Source organism: Gadus macrocephalus, chromosome 21 (assembly GCF_031168955.1).
Source record: "Gadus macrocephalus chromosome 21, ASM3116895v1".
NCBI classification, from domain to species: Eukaryota; Metazoa; Chordata; class Actinopteri; order Gadiformes; family Gadidae; genus Gadus; species Gadus macrocephalus.
In genome coordinates, this window is record NC_082402.1 from 11,916,728 (window position 1) to 11,933,274 (window position 16,547).

The 16,547-nt window shown below is 43.7% G+C and overlaps 1 protein-coding gene across 1 annotated transcript in view; it reads left to right on the forward strand.

Moving 5' to 3' along the window:
- Positions 1-16,547, forward strand: part of rgs6 (regulator of G protein signaling 6) — a 56,654-nt gene that overhangs the window by 23,099 nt on the left and 17,008 nt on the right. Inside the window, exons 2-4 of the mRNA XM_060041022.1 lie at positions 13,248-13,344; positions 14,474-14,524; positions 15,022-15,128. Coding sequence (XP_059897005.1) covers positions 13,248-13,344; positions 14,474-14,524; positions 15,022-15,128 — 255 coding nt within the window. The remainder of the gene's footprint in view (positions 1-13,247; positions 13,345-14,473; positions 14,525-15,021; positions 15,129-16,547) is intronic.

Consider the following 16,547-nt stretch of genomic DNA (forward strand, 5'->3'; position numbering starts at 1 on the left):
TTTATACAGACTCACAGATAAAGCCAGAGAACACTAAACAATTTCAACAAAGATTGTGCCAGAACATGTGGAAGAATATATTTTTAAAGAAATACATCTACCTCAAACGATTGTTCAGATAACCTTGGCTTCCATATTTCCTTAAAATAACATAAAGCAGCACAACAAGGGAAACTTCTCGCAGGGCCGGTCAACAGGGGTATTTGACTGTAGTTCTTCATCTGACCTAGTATCACCTGTTTCTGATGCTCCTCTGGTTCTCCTGGGTCACCAGCGCTGACCTTTACAGCAACAATAACCCCAGGAGGAGCTCATTGTCCGGCCTCCTAGAGGGTCCACTGATACCTTCCTCACAGAGTATGCCGGTAGTCCGGTTGAGGGAATGCTGGGGACTTAAGCAGTGTGGAAGAGGACACACTCAAGTCGAGCTGCACTCCTTCTGATTGGACCTGGGAGAAGGCAACAGGACTTTGAGGTGTTGCTGTTGTGTGGCTGGAAGGCCATTGCTGAGGGTCTCTATGTGGAGACCATGGCTGCCCTACTGTCAGAAACCACAGGTTGTGCGTGTCAGTGCTGCAGAAGCTTTTTGTGAAGCAAAAGCTTGTTGAATAAGTGCATGGTTGGAGAACTAACGTGGTAAATACAGGATATAGTCATTTCTGATGTAGTCATTTAAAAGGTTGCTCTAGGTGAGATTTAAGAGGTATCATTTGAATGAGCTATTAAAGAGTGAAATTATGCTAGAATATCTTTGACAAGTTGACAGCTCCTGCTCCTGTCAGAGCCGAGTCTTGCCTTCTGCTCCTTCAATCTAAGCTCACAATCAGAAACAGGAGACCGTAACGGATTGAGAATACCTACAGCACATATAGGTTTATAGTTATTTCTAGTGAAGCACATGGAGCAGGCGACAATGAAACTAGTGGAAGAATTGAAGAGAGGGAAATGGAAACCAAAAATGATAATGATAACAGGCTGCAGGAGGCGATAGAAAGGAAGTAGAGGAGGAAGGCAGACACGGGATTTGGAGTACAACCTTGGAAACGAGTGAGGTCTTCCTTCCAGACCGACCCCCTCCCGGCAGCTAGATAAACAAGGGAGCCAGAAAACGCTGGGTTGTGGCCACCCTTGTCAAAAGTAAAATGCGTCAAATAGATTTCTCAGCTCCCATTTGACAACGCACATTATTTTCAGGGATTTAGGAAGTGTTTGTGAGGGGTTTTGTGTATTATAAAGTGTTTACTAGTTAATCTATGTTTGCACAAATGTAACAATTTATCCGTTCTCTGAATCGGGATGTGGATTTGTCTGGATTGTCTGAGTAATGAGACGTTGCTTGAAGTTCACAGTGTCAATAGCTTTAACCAATTAGAAAATATGACTTGTCCAACCCTCCTGTCTTCACATAAAACCATCTGAGCAAAGTCCTTTTACAATTTCCTTCAGTGGCTTCTGCAATTGCATTTATACACTCTGAAACCGACCAAAACAAAGTATACATTTTAATCAGATTGAAACCAAACTGAATGAGTAGCCGTTCTGTTTTGCTAGTCTGAATCAGGTTGTTTAAGCACTCTAACACATAACACACCATCTCACACAATAACTTACATGATTGTAAGTTATTCACGGGAGATTTGTATTTTGGTCTAACTATAATTCTAATGAGATTTGTCTGAAATCCATTGCTATGTGCAATATTATCTGTAGGATTATGTGGATAACGTAACCCTTATTGATTATGACCAAGAGGATTTCAGTAATGATTCCCTATAATCATACTGTAAACGGGCTAGCCTATCTCCTGCCGCCGGCTTGTACAGTGGTATACAGTCTAACCTCATGGTGGTCGGAAATACTAGCATCTAGATTTACAGTAATCAACTTTCCCCCTTGGAGCATTACTCTCACTCCTGCCATTCTCCGACTGGCAAGGTCGTCTCTGTCCACCTCCCCTGGGCCGCAGTGATGAAGAGCTGACCAGATTGATTCCTCTCCAGGGGGTCGCTTGGCCTGACATGACATTCTGCTGGGGATGTCTGGCTGGTGGTCCGCCAGCAGCGAATCAGCTGATGTGGTCTAGATGGATTGCTCATTTAGCAGAAAATCTCAGAGCTGTCTATTTGGCCTATGTTAAACCATTCTAGAAACAGGTGATCGAGGGAGTCATCAGCAGATGTGCGTGTGAATGTTGTATGAAGCACCTGTAGTTTGTAGTGTACTCGCCTCCCAAACAAAGTACCCAGGTTTCTATCAGAGGAACGAACGGGACATCGATTTGTCTCTGCTGTTCTCTGTTTAATCCTTAAACAGCAGAGAACAATTTTTGGTTGGGAAACTTATAGCTTAAGCTACTGTTGTAGCTGTTGTTGTTTTTAAACCAATATGTGTTCAATATTTGATCAGCTTATGACACATGGATGAAAGCGTCTCAGTTATGTTTAAACAAATCTTCACAAAGATAACAACTCATTAGCCTAGTGATGTTGAAAGACACTTTGAGAGTCAGTGGTACCCGTGGCTCGCAGTCGCTGGGTTTGCCTTTCCATTGGTATTCAGTGCGCCAGGCGTTCCCTTCCCAAGGTTGTTGCGTCGCCGCTACAGGCCATTAATCCCATGTTAAACTACTTTTTTTTATCTATTCCTACTACCGCTGGTATTAAGATGCAGAGCCGGTTTGGTGTGGAGCGATGAATATCTGCATCACACGCTATATCATTTCACATCCTGCTGGATGGAGTCTCTCTGGGGCCATTAGAAGAGGAACTCTCTGGTGGATCTACTGACTTGCAAGGGTAGTCGGTATGCAGGCAGATGTGTTGCTAACTGCACCTATTTGTGGATAGAACGAGTATAAGCCTGAACGTTTGATCTTAGGGATCTCTTCCATTCTGTACTTCTAAATCTCTCCTGGTCAGACTTTTTTTATTTTCCGAAAATTACTACTTTGCCTTTCATAAATGCTACTTCAAAACAGTACTTTTTATTGATTCCCATTGATCTTGTCGATCATATTTTGGAGCAGAAGCCTGCTGCCTGTGTATTGTTTAGCCAAGGTCCAGCTACATCCCCAATGTTACTCAGCGTTACTTCCCTTTTATGCACAACCTTTTAATCAGTCATACTGTGGCACAATTGTATACGTCCAGTCTTGTCGCATTCACCTGGCTACCTGAAGTCTGACCAAGCTCAGACTAGCATTAGGTGCAAAATATGTCGGCGACCATTATTCGGGAATAATTATAATATTATTCCCGAATTTCACTCCCTCAGCTCTACTCTCTCTCCAACAGTTGTTTACATTTATATCTTTTTATTTTATTAATGTTCAGTATACTACCTCTTAAATGTTTGAGAGGTGTTTGAAACCAGGCATTTATTGTGATGGGAATCACAGCAGTTGTAGCAGTACTGTGGCCCAGTGGTTTGCACTATTGCCTCACAGGAAGGTCATGAGTTCAAACCGTTTTTTTTTGCGTTCTCCCCGTGTTCACTTGGGTTCCCTCCAGGTACTCCAGTTTCCTCCCACACCAAAACACAAACCTGTTTCATAGTCCTGCCACTGCCTAGGGCCTTCAGCTGCTCACCGCAGACACCGGAGAGATAAGGGCCATGGACACGGTCGCCTGTGTCTGGTGTTCCGGCATAATCAAATGGAACGAGTTACATCTGTGTTTACCCTCCCATAACATTACAGAGAACATTTCCGTTGCACTGTCTTTAATGGACGAGAGCTTGAAATAAAAGCGACTGGGGACTAAGAAATACATTTGTGAGACTTGACCAAGACGGCCCTGCCATTGGCTCTCAGAGGAGTGTGCAGGAGTTTCATGAGTGTCTTTTTCCCCATGCATGGAGAGAGGAAGACCGCCTAGTCGTTGCGAGGCCGGGCTGGTGTGAGTACGTGGCTGAGAGCCATCCTGTCCTGTTGAGCTCCAGTGAACTGTGTCATTAGCAACGGAGAGATAAGAGAGGAGCAGACAAGCTCTCAGAGAAAACCGTTACTCTTAACAGAGCCGGTGTCCTGTTGTGGGAGTTTTTTGTGTGTGTGTGTCGATCCCTTCTAGGGGTGTCCTCCACCAATACTTTGCACGGTCAAATCAGATTTGTCAGGCCAGACCCCTCTTTGGCTTATCTTTGAATCACATACCATAAATCGTTGCAGTTATGCGGCTCAATTATGCCTATTTTCTTGTGACTTTATGTTGTTTAATCAACAGGCTTATCAGGGGTTCCCCCAGCTGGCTATAGGTGAGGCCCCTTCGCTCAATGAGGAGGCCTGAACCAACTAATTCACTTTTCACCATATGACAACAATGTGCACGGCTGTTTATGTCATCTGTATTCAATTTGGCAGAAAACATTGCTGATATTAGACTTATACACAATATAGACTATTATAATAATGTTAAGAATAAAATGCATTTATCATAATGCAAAACCTGTATCGCAAAATGGACTGTAGCAGCATGTATTTTAAACTTTGAAATACATGTGAATCAGGGTATAGAACGAATGCAGCACCATTACCTTTACATAACATTTAAATTGCCCTGACGGATGGAGAGAATTCTTTCCCCTGGCTAGTGTGGTATGGTATGACAGCTGCTGTTGACACAGTTTGCATTTGATTTGTTCCGAAATGCTGCCAAACTTTTAAAGTTTTTTCCTGATATTGTGTAACCTAACTAGAATGTGCTCTACTTTGAGTGTTTTTTTGTTGGATAGTGCCACTTTAAACCAAGGGGGTTATCAAACAAACAACGGGGACACTTATTGAGAGCAAGACATAACACAGCAAATCGCGGTGATATATATATATGTTGTTTCTCTTTCTCGCCCTCATTGTAGATGTAAATGTAGCACCCCCATCTTCCCAATGGAATGTCCCGCTGTAAAACGGACACAATTCTCTCAGGACTGCGATTAGACTATTAAGGACGAACTCTGCTAAACGACTTTCTATTAAAGGTTGCCGAATACATCCTGTTATTTTTCATCCAGCAAGATAGACTGAATTGAATTGTTCTAAGCATAAATGTAAGGGGAATTCTTTCTCAGCTTGTCAAAATACACAATGTGCATTTTAAGTGCCTGTCAGGTACAAGCACATTACTTCTTGCCAAGAATGATTCCTTTGCCAAGTTACAACCCCACAGGAGCATTTAAAAACTTTATTTTATTGCGCTAAGGAGAGAGAGAGAGAGAGAGAGAGAGAGAGAGAGAGAGAGAGAGAGAGAGAGAGAGAGAGAGAGAGAGAGAGAGAGAGAGAGAGAGAGAGAGAGAGAGAGAGAGAGAGAGAGAGAGATGTCTTCTTTTTTTTTCTTTTTTCAGTCAGTCATCTGGTCCTTTGTTACATATAAATGGAAAATGTGTTAATTTAATGTTATTAGTACCTGCTTTTCATTATGTCAGTGTGTGTGTGTGTGTGTGTGTGTTTGTGTCTGTGTGTGTGTGTGTGTGTGTGTGTGTGTGTGTGTGTGTGTGTGTGTGTGTGTGTGTGTGTGTGTGTGTGTGTGTGTGTGTGTGTGTGTGTGTGTGTGTGTGTGTTTATGTGCATGGACAAATTAATGAATTGAATGTATGTGTGGGTCTGTGGTGTTCTATAATACATGCAATCTATGAATAACTGCACCAATCACTAGTTGCATGTGTGTGTGTACAATGCCCTCGCGGGCACTGCACCTTTGCCCAAGAGACTAATAACATCCTCCCCCTCCATCAGAGAAGATGTGAGTCGACTGGAGATGATTTTATACGCTAGCCTCCTCCCTCCTCCCTTTATTATCCAACCCTGATGGCAGCACATGGTCCGTAGGCCCATTGTGCCCGGGAGCTAATGAAGCGATCGCCACATCAGGCCTCGTTCGCTGTGACGTCCTCTTCGCTAATATAGCTTGCAGTAAAAAGGCCATCGCTTCACTATTAGCACCGTGTTTCGGGCCGTGGGACGTGAGTGTGCACATAGTGACATGTACGCAGAAATGGACGGGAGATTGCCTGGAATGGTTTTGCATGTTCACCATAATACCTTGATGGACAACACGCGACCTCTGCAGGAAGGTTGGAGACACATTCAAATTTTAGGAACATAGGAAATGAATATGAAATGAGACATCACCACAAGCAAAACTTTATGTAACATTGAAACATGCTGTCTACAAATTGGTCAACCTCCACCATCGCGTATCATCTCAACTCAAACCATCCTTGTGTGTTGCTGTAATCTGTCGCCTGGAGAGGTTACCCGCAGGAAGCTTTTATAATATTAAGACATCAATCACACACACAATCTTTTTCCCTGAGCACGGCCTCCAAGAATACCACGGGTCCTCCCCTGCTGCGCTGGGGGGCCCACAGCGCGCCCCGCGCTCCAGCGGGGCCCCCACACACCCCTCCTCCAGTCCTGCTGCTCTGCTGTACATTCTGTCTGGCCGTGGTGAAGCGTGTGAGAGGGAGTGGGTGCTGCCTGTCCTACAGCAGGGCTATACGCTTATGACAAAGGTGATCAGTGCCATTATGTTGCTCGATATTTTGGTTGCGATTATTCACTGCAGTTAACAGATTATCGATTCGTTATTCTGTTGGGCCTAACTGTGTATGTACAAACTAATAATGGTCAAATGATTACTGGTTATGTAATTCAAATTCTATATAACGGGTGCAAACAATAAGATTTGTTTAAGTCTTTATGTTTTTTCTCTTCTTTATATAAATAAATGAATTACGACCTTACACTCTTAGCTAATAGCAAAGGTCAGAATCGCAATTTTGAATAATTAAAAATTAATTGTGCAGCACTGTCCTACTGTGCCGTTAAAGGCCATCGATAGAACCAAATAAATTACAATGGATAAGATGGCTAATGCCTTTATTAACAAGCAGTCTTTGTGGGGGGGAATCTGACACTGAGGTCAGGTCTCACTGCCAGTATATTAGCTTTTTATTCTCAGCCTATTATATTAGCATCTTATCATCTTCTAGAAGAGCTTTAGTTTCTTTGTTACGGAACAAGATTTAGGTTAGATCGAGCATAGCTTATTCTTTCATATCAAATTGCAAATTATGTAGCTTGTCCTTGAACTTCTTGATCGCTTTGATGCATGATTGATCAAATAAGAGACGTCATCAGCAGCACTATTGTACTTGAAATTCTGAGAAAATGTTTCCTTTTTTTATCATCTCTTGACTTTCTTAGCAAGTGTTCCATGAGGGGATCAAGGTGCCTCTTAAAGCACTAAAGGAACACTCCGCAATCAGTGTAGCGGCTCAAAACTTGATTGTGTCAGATCGTTGGAAGTAAATAACAGTCGGAAGGACCAGAAATAGCTTTAAAGTGAAGTGACAAAGTGGCTCTCAGAGATGGAAGATATAACAATATGTACGAAGAAGTTCTCCATTCATTGCATACTCGAGTAAAGGTATCCTGGAGCAAGCAAACTATTCAGTTGAATGAACGCCACGGTATCTTAACACCTTTGAAAGCAAACAACATGTTATTGCTGCAAGATGCTGGCAATAAATGATACAGTTTTAATGTCTAACTGTCTTGGTAATTCGCCCTATCCTTTTATGTTCTCTGGCAGGAACAGCAAATCCTTTAGCTGTATGGGTTATCAAGAGGGCTCAAAGTTGTTAAACAAACATCAGCTGAAACCATATTGTAATAGACCGTTTTATTGTTCTATAAATTGAAAAGGGGTTTTATATGTGCTTGGATTATCCATGCTCAATATATTTAACCGTGCTGTACCGCTTCTGGGAGTATTTCCAGTATTTGGACTTCTACTCCTGCTACTTAAATCGCTGCTACTTCTGGTGCACCAACCATGAGCTATACTTGCGACTACGTAACTTCCTGCAGTGTGTAGCAATCTGCTTACCAAATGGCTAGCTTTTCTTATGTGCATCCAGTTGCGTTTAGCGTGCGTTTTACAGACAGCAGTAACTACTGCTGCCATAGGTCAGTGGTTCTCAGCGTTTGCCACTTTGGTATCTTGCTGTTACTATAAGAAGGCAATACGAGTGCCGTTGATGCTGAATTCTGTGTACAGATGGCTTTACTTCCATGTGCTTACGAGCAGGTCATGTTTGCGTCCTTTCCCAGACAAATTCCATGTCCCCTGGGGCTGTGTCAGACAGACACCAACATCCCCTCAGGGCCACCCCTGACATTCTCCTTCTCCGCGGGAGGCCCACGCTACTGCACAGAGGGAGAGACACATTGCCCCGCTGTTGTCCTTAATAGAAACTGCCCTATTTTTTTGTGTGTTGTGCTATTTTTGAAATAGATGCTTGTCTCTGTTCCCCTTGACTGTGGCGTACAAAAACTTAAACTGACAGATCCGCTCTGAAAAAACATGGATATAACTACACCAAATGAAGTAACCTCAAGCAATTTTTTTACCCAAGTGGGCCAGTAACATATTTACAACTTTGAAGTCAGAATGAAAGGGGAAATATATCGCTAAGCGGGCGGGGGAAGCGGATGTTTTTTTAACTAGCTTGCTCATGGGGACCCCCATACTAGTACGCAGGAACCATACAGAACATGAAGGGTTGTGGTGTTTCTGTTTTTTTTTTGCCAATCACAGACGGACCAGCCACTGTGCGTCATGGCGGGATAAAGCTGCCAGAACCATCTCCGAGCCCTCTGCCTGGCACGCTCACGCCAACCAGAACGGGCTAATTGTGTGGTGATGATACTGCGATCACTGCCCGTGGGTGGTTGAATACAATACCATGAAACCTGCTCCCTACTCATTGCCAACACTGAAGACACACACACACCTTGTGATGGTGTGTGTGCATGGAGGGGATGACGGATCTCGCAACACATTCTGGTTGTCGGCATGACAAGCGAGGAGTGCTAGCATGCTGGAGGCTATTAGCAGGAGTGGATGGTCCTTGAGGGAGCATTGTCATCATGAGCTACTCTGGATCCACTCAGCCACACGGCATCATCAAGGCCTTGTTAGCATTTTATTGCAGTATTGATTCTGATACGCGGCCTGGAGGCTGGTCATGTCGTGCTCTTGGATCGCCCAGGCGGCATTAAAACAAAGAAAGAAAGACCGTTGGTTCGACACTGTAGAGCAGAATGACACACTCAGACAAACAGCTCTTGGGAATTGCAGTGCATGTTTGTGTGTCTTGATTTAGCCTCCGATGCTAATTCATTGAAAGTTGTTTTATTGTAGGGTTTTATCTGACCATAGGCAATAACAACTTTTCACAATCCTCTGAACATCATTCAACAAACCAAGGTTGAATATGCATCATGCATTTCCCATGGCATAGCACTGAATGCATTTGAGGCGAAGCTGTGAGGTGAAGCCGCTGGTGTAGGATTACTCCCATACAGCATGAGAATGAGTGCATGGTGTATGGGAGCATGGTGGATACCACGTAGGTGCTGATGGGAAGTCGACTGATCCTGCACTGTAAACACCCCCCCCTCCCCAAAGCAAACAATAAAGATTAAGATCAATAAATCACATTGCTTTCTATCTCAACTATGAGTCATAACTGGGATAGAAAGCCGATAAGATATCGGTCGAAACTTAGGACAGACATTTGTTGATTCAAATTCCAATCCAGCGCTGACTCAAGGTTTCATGATACCTTATGAGAATTGAGAATCTGTTTGGGGATGTGTAACGTGTGGAAGAACGTGTGCTTTGCTTGCATGTGGAGGTGTGAGCGTGTGCACCTGAGTCTTTATTTACCAAGCGCATATTGGCCATCCCAGCAGGCTCCCAGCCGCCAGCCATTTTTATATATAACCAGGCTTCTTCTGAACTGAAATGACTCTGGTTATCCATCTATACATCTACTTATGCACACTATACAGGCGGCCTATAAACTAGTCATTACCTTACCCTTTGTTAATATTTGTTAATTGTTACTAATATATCAATTTGGCAGAAGTTCATAGTTTTTGATCACTGACCACAGAGCGTCGCTGGTTAGGGTTAGGGTTAGGGTCGTGTTTTAGGGTTAGGGCCGTGTGTTAGGGTTTAAGGTTAGGGTTGGGTTAGGGTTATGCAAACAACTAATAATATTTAATTAATGATGACAAAACTATTAAATTGTGCCAAATAGATATTTTAGTAACAATTAACAAATATTAACAAAGGGATAGGTAATGACTAGTTTGCTTTTTATTATGGCACCTTATTATAAAGTGTTACCGAAAAAAAAAGAAAAAAAAAAGTATATATATATATATATATATATATATATATATATATATATATATACATACATACATTTTAATCCTTTTTATTCTGGCATGATACATTACGCCTTGTCCATGTAATGTCAATGTCAATCATCTGTCTCACTACATGTTGTGTTGCTTTTATGCTTTTGTATGTTCTATCTAACATCAACCTGCCAGGGACGACAAATGAAAATAATTTTTTTAACTAAATCTGGTGCAATTATATGTCCGATGTAATGGCCATGTTGATTAATGCACACTGTCCCTTTAAAAAAATAAATAATATAGATAGATAGATAGATAGATAGATAGATAGATAGATAGATAGTAATATTTCACGATAAGGGTACTTTAATTATAGTTTATGTTAACTAATACAGCATTTGCATAGGGGTTAGAGATGGTGTTAGGGTTAGTGAGTAAGGTTAAGGTTTGGGTAAACCCTAACTCTTAAATAATTTATACACACTATAAAACACCATAAAAAATATATAACTAGACCATAAGTTAACTGTAAGGTTGACCACAAATCTTTGACTATTCAAATGTTGCACAGAAAGGTATTTCGTCAAATCATCGTGTTAGGAGAATTCTGCATGTTTAACAACACAAAATGGGTGGTACCACGACATTGCCTGGCTCCGTGAATTAAAAGTGGGGGATTGACTCATTCTTCTGTGTGCAATTTGCTGTGTTATTTTTTGCTTTCAATAAATGTCCTCATTGTCTGCTTGATAACCCCTTTGTGCAATGGCAGTGGCACTATCCAATCATTTCATTTTCCAAGCCGAGCACATTCTAGACTGTAGAGAAGAAGGTGACACAATAGCTGAAAAAAAAGCGTAAAACCATTAAAAACGTCAAACGCAAACTGTGTCAACAGCTGCCTTCATATCATAGCACTCATGGTGGTGGAAATGATTCCCTGTTGGTCCTCAGTTGCGCTGTTTAGCTGTTCTGCTAAATTGAATAGTGCCGCATTTGTTCATGTCGCTGAAACGTATAATTAACATGCATTTATGTTCTTTAATCAGCCAAACGCCTCGCTTTATTGATGCAGGATTTGTGCTGATTGGGTGTGAACTTCGTGTGTAATCAGACCGAGTGGAGCGTCTCCACAGAGACCCACCACGGCTTGATTTCATTTGATTACAAGCCATGACTATTGTTTATAAGGCTTATAGTATTCTTAATTTGTGGTCAAATCGGATGCAGACGTAAACGGACGTGCACATTGTCGTCATATTTGGAAAAGTTAATTTGTTTCTAGAGACAGGGGGACATGTAGCAGAGGACCCGGCCCTGTAGACAGCTGGGGGACGCCTGACACCTGATGAGCTCATTAACATCCTCAAGATTTTGAACGATGCAAAAGTCACAAAAAGTTGGCATCATAATAAAAAATATATGGGTCTGGCCTGACGAATTTGCCTCGATCATGTTAAATCTTAATCTTGGACGACCCCTAGTTAATTGTCTGTAATCCTTAGTTAATCCTTATCACAGCATTAACTAATGTTCATAAATGATTATCCTTGTATGTACCGTCATTGTCATTTAAGTAAACAACCTCCATACGCAATAGCTGTCTCCAAAGCAACCCACGTTCTGGCCCTTCCCACGCTCCTGAAGCAGACCTAAAGTTAGGGGGCAGGAGAGAGTGAGAGGGGCAGGAGAGAGTGAGAGGGGCAGGAGAGAGTGAGAGGGGCAGGAGAGAGTGAGAGGGGCAGGAGAGAGTGAGAGGGGCAGGAGAGAGTGAGAGGGGCAGGAGAGAGTGAGAGGAGCAGGAGAGAGTGAGAGGGGCAGGAGAGAGTGAGAGGGGCAGGAGAGAGTGAGAGGGGCAGGAGAGAGTGAGAGGAGCAGGAGAGAGTGAGAGGGGCAGGAGAGAGTGAGAGGGGCAGGAGAGAGTGAGAGGAGCAGGAGAGAGTGAGAGGGGCAGGGGAGAGTGAGAGGGGCAGGAGAGAGTGAGAGGGGCAGGAGAGAGTGAGAGGAGCAGGAGAGAGTGAGAGGGGCAGGAGAGAGTGAGAGGAGCAGGAGAGAGTGAGAGGGGCAGGAGAGAGTGAGAGGGGCAGGAGAGAGTGAGAGGAGCAGGAGAGAGTGAGAGGGGCAGGGGAGAGTGAGAGGGGCAGGAGAGAGTGAGAGGGGCAGGAGAGAGTGAGAGGAGCAGGAGAGAGTGAGAGGGGCAGGAGAGAGTGAGAGGGGCAGGAGAGAGTGAGAGGAGCAGGAGAGAGTGAGAGGGGCAGGAGAGAGTGAGAGGGGCAGGAGAGAGTGAGAGGGGCAGGAGAGAGTGAGAGGGGCAGGAGAGTGAGAGGGGCAGGAGAGAGTGAGAGGGGCAGGGGAGAGTGAGAGAGTGAGAGGGGCAGGAGAGAGTGAGAGGGGCAGGAGAGAGTGAGAGGAGCAGGAGAAAGTGAGAGGGGCAGGAGAGAGTGAGAGGGGCAGGAGAGAGTGAGAGGGGCAGGAGAGAGTGAGAGGGGCAGGAGAGAGGGAGAGGAGCAGCGGCGACGAGCAATCAGCAAGGAGGGCATGCAGAGGGAGCGGCTGACATGATTACCTCGTCGCAAAGTGGTCCACGTCTTTAATTAACCTCTGCTCAGGGGTATGAATAGGCCTCGGTACACGTGGGATATGTGTGTGTGTGTGTGTGTATGTGTATGTGTGTGTGTGTGACTGTAGTGTGTGTGTGTGTGTGTGTGTGTGTGTGTGTGTGTGTGTGTGTGTGTGTGTGTGTGTGTGTGTGTGTGTGTGTGTGTGTGTGTGTGTGTGTGTGTGTGTGTGTGTGTGTGTGTGTGTGTGTGACTGTAGTGTGTGTGTGTGTTTGATTGCATGGGTTTGAGTCCCCTGTGTTTAATATCCACCGGTGTGGCCATCATCATCACTGTGACTTGATTTGTATTGTCCTCTGTCATCCTGTGTCCGCTTAGGCTTACTTTTTTGTGTCTCAACTCAGCCATATCTCAACAAATGTATTGAATGAAGGGGATCAAATCCAATCAAAGCCTCTCTGTGTTGTCGCCCCTGGCAGATTGAGGACATAGTGATGTTCATCCAGGACGAGGAGGAAGGCGTGCCCATCAGAACGGTCAAGAGTTTCATGACAAAGATCCCCAGTGTGGTCACAGGTGAGTGACAGGCTTCCAGAGAGTCTCTCTCTCTCTCTCTCTCTCTCTCTCTCTCTCTCTCTCTCTCTCTCTCTCTCTCTCTCTCTCTCTCTCTCTCTCTCTCTCTCTCTCTCTCTCTCTCTCTCTCTCCCACCTCCCTGTATTTAGGTTTAGAAATGAAGAAAGCCGTTGGTGTTAAGGCCAAACCCTAAAATATCCAGCACTGAATCCACCTATATATATATAAAAACACATATAACACATAACTTAACGTAATATAACGTTCAATGTTGGCCAATGTTTTGAAATGATATTTACATTCAGTAAGTTTCCCATATGAAGCATCTCTCTGGGTGTCCCTTACATAAAGAAAGGCCATGCGAGAGAGAGATCATGTTCATGCGACCTGTATCTGGATCACGAATAATACTCAATAATAAATAAGTGTAAGATAAGAGAAGACAGAGAAAGCTGCAACTATGGTTCTCAACAATTCTATGTATTCCTCTTAAACCATATGAGGCTTTAGAGATATCGCTAACTAATTACTCAAGAAATGTAACCCATAACGTCTGACATATCAATACAATGATCTTTAATAATAAAGCACAGTTTTCGGTACCCCGGTTCCCTATTCCTACAGAGGTAAACCTATGGTTTAATAGACCATCAGAATTATAAGACAGGAAGTCAGAACAACCCTGTTTTGTCAACTTTGAACCAAGCTAATAGAGATTTCTGGGCATAAGTTAATGATCATGTATTCAGCTCTTATAAACACACTACCAGCCAGAAAAATATAATGCTCTCTCTCTTCCTCTCTATCACTCATTCTCATCTATCCCTCTCTATCGTCCTCTTAATCACTCTCTCTTTCTCCCAACCGATCTTTATCTCCCTGCGAGGGTCCATGCCTTTAACGGCCTGCCTCCTGTCTCATCTAGCTGTTCTTTATCAACTCTCCCTCTCGCTCCTATGATGGAGAGAATGAGCTCCAGAGGTGGAGAGACACTGATAGAGCTGAGTCTCCTTTGTGCAGCACAACAAAGTACTTCAACAAACACCCACCCTGATGCATGGAATCACTCGCAAGCAATGGGAATTGTGAGCTCAGCAGAGGGTTACAGTATATCTTCTCATTGTATTACAGGTACAGATATCGTGCAGTGGCTGATGAAGAATTTGGACATTGAGGATCCAGGTGAGGAGGAGCAATGGTTCACTGGATGTGTCAAAGAATATCCTCTTCAGGAATTGTAAAACCGTTTGGAAGATTTCTAGTGCAAACAACTCATGCTTTCTCAAAGTCCTCGATGCAGTCTATTGTTGAAGTCTATCCATGAATTGTATGCTCTGAAGGGTCACATGATGATTTTAAGTCTGTATTGAAGCATTCACATCCATATCTGAAGTTGTTTCATTGTTCAAATGGATGCTGCCGTGTGTGTGTCTCTGCGTGTGTGCGTGCATGTGTTGTCTGACACTACAATCACCGCTGGTTGTTTTTCAAGAACTAATCACAAGCACTTGAATGTGCAACCTCTCCGAAAAATGCACACACAATCATGACATGATGATATGATTGCTTGTCATGTCAACACAGTCGAGCAAAAGTTGGGCGGAAGTACAATGCCTTTTGATCATCACCATGAGCATTGAGAACCGCTGTGGGGTTTGTTGTGTTGTGGCTGTGTGCAGCTGAGGCCATTCACGTCGGAGGCCTGATCGCCTCCCAGGGCTACTTCTTCCCCATCTCGGACCACGTCCTGTCTCTGAAAGACGACGGAACCTTCTACCGCTTCCAGGTAAGCTGAAAAGACCCTCACAAACAACCAACCCCATACACAATAGATAGAACGAACGAGAATGAATGATGGTAAGACTGAGGGAGAGAGAGAGAGAGAGAGAGAGAGGGAGAGGGGGGGGGGGGAGAGAGAGAGAGAGAGAGAGAGAGAGAGAGAGAGAGAGAGAGAGAGAGAGAGAGAGAGAGAGAGAGAGAGAGAGAGAGAGAGAGAGAGAGAGAGAGAGAGAGAGAGAGAGAGAGAGAGAGAGAGATGATTGACAGAAGAGGTTAAAGGGCTTTCCTTGCCTTGTTAGTTTTGTGCCACTGAAGTCTGCAGACCTACAGTCAGTGCGTTTACATGCAGAGACATTATCGGATAAAGAATCAAATAAGACCTCAACCAGACTTTTAAAATGCATGTAAACACCTTTAACCGATCTACTTCGGACAGAAATCGGTACATGAATGGAGAAGCGAGATCGGATAAGAACACCTAGATAACTCGATCCTTGTCTGATCTCTACCTACATGTAAACCTGCATCGTATCTCGCATCGGATTTCGCATTCTGTGCATGCTCGAGATCTTGCAATTATGAATTAAAAGTACATAAAACGTTGGTCATCAACGAGGCTGTAAAGTAGTAACTTCGGGCACATCTGTCAAAATAAATGTTTTTTTCTTCTGACTTGTATGCAATCTTTATTCATGCATTGCGCCACGACCGAACTGACGGTGATATTCTCTGATATTATGAATCTTAAAGATTGCGTCGGGGTCTCCGACTCTCTGGTACTTCCACTACAAAGACTCATAGTGGGGGTAATCTCGGCCATGGTGGAGAAGGAATTGGAGGAAAGGAATCTTTGCTTTGACTCTCTGAAGTCCAGAATGAAACAGCTGTCTACTGAAAACAAATTTTTCGAATGCCGCCTGAGTTTGTTGTTGCTGGGACGTAGAGATCAACCGGAAGTGGCTCTATAACCACTTGAAAAGGGCTGCAGCGCCACATAGGGTAGCGGATTCAGCCATGCTCCGGCCATTATCCGATCTCTTAAAGGCCATGTACTTTCGGATAATTGACACGGTCCGTTCGAGTACCAAAATCGGTAAAAGGCTTATTCCGATCTTGCTGTCCCATGTAAACGCACTGTTGCCATGTTTACATGAAGCTGAAGGAGGAATGAGAGGGAGGAAGACAGTGATGGACAGATGAATAGAGAGCGACTGATAAAGCAAGGAAGAGAAAAAGGTTATTTGACATGTGGCTACACAAGCATGTCATTTATGGGCGTTGTGTGATGATAAGAAATCCTGGTTCTGAAATACTGGATTCCCGTCAAAGAATTATTAAGTTATATACGGAAGGTGTAAAGTCACTGTAATTCTAAATCTACCTTTGTGGCTGTCTGACAAGACGGAATCTCTTTGTAAATATACAG